Source organism: Triticum aestivum, chromosome 1D (genome assembly GCF_018294505.1).
Source record: "Triticum aestivum cultivar Chinese Spring chromosome 1D, IWGSC CS RefSeq v2.1, whole genome shotgun sequence".
Lineage (NCBI taxonomy): Eukaryota > Viridiplantae > Streptophyta > Magnoliopsida > Poales > Poaceae > Triticum > Triticum aestivum.
Window position 1 is genome coordinate 462,400,285 of NC_057796.1, and position 5,792 is coordinate 462,406,076.

General features: G+C 56.9%; 2 protein-coding genes across 2 annotated transcripts; one reads left to right on the forward strand and one right to left on the reverse strand.

Annotated features, from left to right (window-relative positions):
- Positions 1-2,035: 2,035 nt before the first annotated feature.
- Positions 2,036-3,146, forward strand: LOC123182964 (NADPH-dependent aldehyde reductase-like protein, chloroplastic). Its single transcript, XM_044595667.1, has one exon. It carries the CDS (start codon positions 2,130-2,132, stop codon positions 2,943-2,945), a length of 816 nt encoding a protein of 271 aa, XP_044451602.1. The 5' UTR covers positions 2,036-2,129; the 3' UTR covers positions 2,946-3,146.
- LOC123182963 (putative cyclin-dependent kinase F-2) lies at positions 3,094-4,628 on the reverse strand. Its single transcript, XM_044595666.1, has one exon. The coding sequence runs from the start codon at positions 4,277-4,279 to the stop codon at positions 3,221-3,223; it is 1,059 nt and encodes a 352-aa protein (XP_044451601.1). The 5' UTR covers positions 4,280-4,628; the 3' UTR covers positions 3,094-3,220.
- Positions 4,629-5,792: the final 1,164 nt, after the last annotated feature.

Sequence of the window (5,792 nt, forward strand, 5' to 3'; positions counted from 1 at the left end):
AAGCGCGTGTGTAGCCGTGATGGTCTCTTCTCGGCGGAGTCCGGGAAGTGAACACGGTCTGTGTTATGTATGACGTAGGTAGGTGTTCAGGACCTCTTCTTGGTCATTGCTAGATGACGTCCGCTCCATTGCTTCTCTTCTCGCTCTCATTTGCGCAAGTTAGCCACCATATATGCTTTTGCCGCTGCAGCTCCACCTCTTTGCACCACCTTTTCCTACAAGCTTAAATAGTCTTGATCTCGCGGGTGTGAGATTGCTGAGTCCCCGTGACTCACAGATTCTACCAAACAGTTGCAGGTGCCGACGATGCCAGTGCAGACGATGGCGTCGATCTCAAGTGGGAGTTCGACGAGGAACGTGGTCGTTACTATGTGTCTTTTCCTGATGATCAGTAGTGGAGCCCAGTTGGGACGATCGGGGATCTAGCATTTGGGGTTGTCTTATTTTCATCTGGATTTTGACCGTAGTCGGTCTATATGATTGTATTTTGGATGATGTATGAATGATATTTATGTATTGTGTGAAGTGGCGATTGTAAGCCGACTCTTTATCCCATTCTTGTTCATTACATGGGATTGTGTGAAGATGACCCTTCTTGCGACAAAACCACTATGCGGTTATGCCTCTAAGTCGTGCCCCGACACGTGGGAGATATAGCCGCATCGTGGGCGTTAAAGAGGACGACCGACGGGGGTGGGGACCGGCTGGCCGGCCCGCGAGATGAGAGAGGGAGCAGCGCAGCCGCACAGGGCGTTAATGGCGAGATGTTGGTGGGCCCGATCAGCCACGCATCCCACCACGCGAGAGGGTTGCTGTACCATAAAAGTAGATCGCACAGGTCACGCGCGTCAACATGGCAATGGGTACCCGCAATCCGCGAACCGGTGGGTAAAAACCCTATTAGGATACGAGTTTGGGAAAAAAATACCCGTGGATAAATGAGAAAAAATTATACCCATCAGGTAAGCCGGGTATGGGTACGGAAAAGCAATACCCATACCCGCGTACCCGCATATCCATATACTAATTTCTTCTAACAGTAGGCTTCATGTGTCATTCACTAATGGAACCTAGCCATTGTAACCTAGGCTAACGCAACCGCTAGTCTCGACCAAAAACCCTCTCCCCTTACGCATATACATGATCTTTTTTAAATGCGTTGATCTTGTTTTGTGAGCTCATGATTTTGTTGATCCTATTATATAGTCTCCTTCATTTCATTATTTCAATGTAGGGGCTGCAGAAGTGCCTTCAATAAAAGAAAATTAGAGAAAACTGTGTCCCTCTTGCTTGTCTTGTAATTGTGAAAAAGAATAGATGTGAATGTTTCTCTAAAAGTTCATTTACAAGCTACTCATCCATGTATATAAATGGACACTATATAGAGCCATTTTTTTGTGGGATGTTTAGTGGCATCTATTTCGTGCTTATTGCTATCCATTTCTGAAAATTAATATCATTCTTTTTATTCCATCTCACAGCAAATCATCACTATATGTGCTCAAATGCTAAAATGTGGTATATATGCACTGAAATGTTGAAGTATGCATGCTGAAATGTTGTGTATATATGCATATATGTTGAAAAATACATGATGAATAGGTAATGTGGCCGAGATGGGCATTTTTACCCGCGGGTATTACCCGCACCCGATCGGGAACAGATTGAAACGCGAGTTACGGGACCTGAACCCGGCGGGTGCCATGCTGACGCGCGCGATAGGCCGAGCATTCGGCTGGCGTGTGGATTGTGAACGTTTTCCTTGAATCAGAGTGTACATGAAAGGTTTACTTCGTGCAAACGGAGGCTCAACTATCTTAGGAGAAGTAACAAGTGTAGCCTTTCAGAGTCGAGACTGTATTTCAGTTGTCGCCAGGGAAGTTGCCAAATAAATAATCATCACGAGAGTTCCACACTATGCAACGCAATGCATGGTCACCCCGTCGTTACCACTCGTGCTCTGGACCACCCATGGCTGGGCTGCAACCACAGGATACATGGATAGATGCAGACGTCGTGCAGCTGACAGCGAGAAACGACGTGGAGCGCGCGCCCGCCGCACACGAGAAGCCCACGCGCGCACCACCAGTAGATAACGCACGCGCTGAGCGCAAGACACCAAGATCCAAATGTCTGCTGCCGCTGACACAGCTGCGGCCGCGGCCGTCGCCGCCGTCGCCGGCTCGTCGGGTCCCGCGGCGTTGCCGCTCGGCGGGCGCGTGGCCATCGTGACCGGCGCGTCGCGCGGCATCGGACGGGCCATCGCGGCCCACCTCTCGTCCCTCGGCGCGAGCGTCGTCCTGGGCTACGCGGCCAGCGCAGCCGAGGCCGACGCGCTCGCCGCGGAGCTCCCGCGCGCCGTGGCCGTGAGGGCCGACGTGTCCGAGGAGGCCGGCGCGCGCTCCCTCTTCGACGCCGCCGAGTCGGCCTTCGGCTGCGCGGCGCCGCACATCCTGGTCGCCAACGCCGGCGTGCTCGACGACAAGTACCCGTCCCTCGCCGACACCGCCACGGCGGACTTCGACCGCGTGCTCGCCGTGAACGCGCGCGGCGCGTTCCTCTGCCTCCGCGAGGCTGCCAACCGGCTGCCCCGCGGCGGCGGCGGCCGGATCGTGGCCGTGACGTCGTCCGTGGTCGGGTCGAACCCGACGGGGTACTCCGCCTACACGGCGTCCAAGGCGGCCGTGGAGGCGATGGTGCGGACGATGGCCAAGGAGCTCAAGGGCACGCGCGTCACGGCCAACTGCGTGGCTCCGGGGGCCACGGCCACGGACATGTTCTTCGCCGGGAAGAGCGACGAGACCGTGAGGCGGACCGCGGAGACGAACCCCATGGAGCGGCTCGGGGAGGCCGGCGACATCGCACCGGTGGTCGGCTTCCTCTGCACCGACGCCGCCGAGTGGGTCAATGGGCAAGTCATCCGGGTCAACGGCGGGTACGTCTGATAATCTGTTGGCTGGCGTGCCATGCCATGCGAAATGCGTCTGGATGTTGCAGAAAACTGAACAAATAAATCTTGTGGGAATTTGTGCTTAGCATAAGAGCAAGAAACCACACTAAAAATGGATCAAATGCCGTTGTAGATTGTGTACACAGGAAAACTACTGCTTGCTTATCTCACACCTCATACAGACTCATTCATACAATTCATATACAATTAATATTTGCATTTCTAGTTTACATGAATCAGACGCCGTTGTAGATTGTGCTGTTTCACCGGTCAGCTCCTTGTAGCTCTCGGGTTGGCTTCCTTGAACCACCGATGCTTGAGCGCCTGCTCTGCCGTGAGCCTCTTCTCCGGGTTGCATCGTAGAAGACCGCTCAAGACCTCGAAACCAGCCTCCGACAATGTCGGCGGGCCTTTGATCCTGGCCTCAGCGGGACATGGGAACTTGTTGCGCAGAAAGCTTTCTGGTTGGCATCCCCTGGGCAAACGGCGCCCGTCGTATCCCGACCACTCTTTGATGTCAGCCATGCCAAGAAGGGCCAAGATCTCGCTGAGGTGCTCCGTGTCTGACCTCCCATGAAAAGGGTGCTTGCCGGCGAGGAGCTCGGCCATCATGACGCCAAGAGCCCAAGAGTCGACATGCTCATCATAATCCGTGCATCCGAGGAGAAGCTCCGGCGCGCGGTATCCCCGTGTCCCGACGGGGTTGGAGTAAGGCGGCCCATCGGCCATGCTGCACGATAACCCCAGGTCGCAGATCTTGAGGTTCCCACGGCCGTCGACAAGCACGTTCTCCGGCTTGAGGTCGCGGTGCATGAGGCCGAGACGATTCATCCTCCGTGCGCCGGCGCAAAGCTGCCTCATGAGCAGGCGAACCTCCAGCTCGGTGTGCCTCCTCCCGAAGCGGACATGCTTGATGACGTGTCTGAGAGTTGGCCCCACAAACTCCATGGCGAGGAAGGCCTCGCCGCGGAGGTGGCCGGAGGCGCGCGGCTGCACGATGGATGGGTGGCCGCTGCACGCCTCGAGGGCGCTGACCTCGCTCGCGAAGTCGGAGAGGTAGCGGTCGACGTCGCGGCCGTGAGCGCCGTTCGTCCGCAGGCACTTCATCGCCGCGATCTCTCCCGTGCGCCGGTCCCTCACGCGGTAGACGACGCCGAATGTCCCGGTGCCGAGCACCTCGAGGCGGTGGTAGCGGCTGGCTGTTGGGGAGTTGGAGTCGTTGCTAGTGGCCGCTGCTCCTTGATTCTTGCGCGCTGCTGGTGTGGCCGTGACGGCGTGGTCTAGGGCAGCCACGCCCATGCCCGGCGGCGTTGAGGTGGACCATCCCATGTTTCGGCGAGAAAAATCGTGGAGATGGATCGGCAAAAGCTAGGTAGACGGAGGTAGGGAGAGATTGGTTTTGGTTTCTGATCTCACAAGGCCGTATGCGTATGCCAATGTATATGTAGATGGAGAGCGCGTACGCTAGCCTGCATTCCACCTACGACTCGGTTATGGAATTCGATTCAAACTCGGTTTTATTTGAGAAGGCTTATTATGCAGGTGCATGTTAATTGGGTTTAGGCACCAGCAGCGTGAGGGAGGCGTACCATGCACCCAGCCAGCCGGCAATTACACGTACGTAGCGCGCGCGTGTACATTATACGTGCGAATTCTATTCAAACTCGGACAGACAGGGACCGGCTGAACTATCAGAGCAATCAAGGAGGCCATTGCCCTCCTTCAGCTTCCGCGTAAGGCAGCCGCTATGTTACCTGGTTATGGCTCGAGACCACCTGATGATGCTACTGTAAAAATCACGACGGATGATGCACTGAACTTTGCCGAGGGGCGGGGCGGTGCAGGTGGTGTCGCACGTTCCTCTTCGGCTTTGATAGGTTCTTGGTGCAAGCCATATATGGGGATTTCAGACCCCCTGATCTGGGCCCGTAGGGTCCCGTTTGGGTCCTTGCGGGTCGACTCCGGTGCGACCGCGACGCCCTCCGTATGGGAAGGCAGGGGAGCGGCTTGGACTGGGACAGTGACGCCGGCGGCATGCCAGCTGCTGCGTGAAGGCGGGAGCTGTCCGGGCCTTTGAGGGCCCCGCCGGGCCTGTGGGGCCACGGGCCCGGTAGGCTCCTGCTATGGCGTCCGGTCGGCTACCATCGTGGACGGTGGAGGTGGGGCCCTCCCGTATGCCGACGGTGCTGCTGCACTAGTCCCGGCTCCTCTTCTTCGTTGTGCAGGCCATCTTCGCGGTGCTGTGGTGAGACAGCGTGGGAAGCTTCGTGTCCGTGTTGGCGCTGGGTGGTGGTCGGTTTGTGTTGGGAATCGTAGCATAATTTTAAAATTTTCCTACGCTCACCAAGATGCATCTATGGAGTCTACTAGCAACGAGGGGAAGGGAGTGCATCTACATACCGTTGTAGATCGCGAGCGGAAGCGTTCCAATGAACGTGGATGACGGAGTCGTACTCGCCGTGATCCAAATCACCGATGACCGAGTGCCGAACGTACGGCACCTCCGCGTTCAACACACGTACGGTGCAGCGACGTCTCCTCCTTTCTTGATCCAGCAAGGGGGAAGGAGAGGTTGATGGAGATCCAACAGCACGACGGCGTGGTGGTGGATGTAGCGGCTCTTCGGCAGGGCTTCGCCGAGCTTCTGCGCGCGAGAGAGAGGTGTTGTAGGGGAGGAGGGAGGCGCCAAAGGCTGTGTGTTTGCTGCCCTCCCTCCCCCCCACTATTTATAGGACCCCTTGGGAGGGGGGAGCCGGCCAAAACCCATCTAGGGTTGGGGGGGGCGGCGGCCAAGGGGGGAAGGGGTTGCCTTGCCCCCCAAGGCAAGGGGGAACTCCCCCCC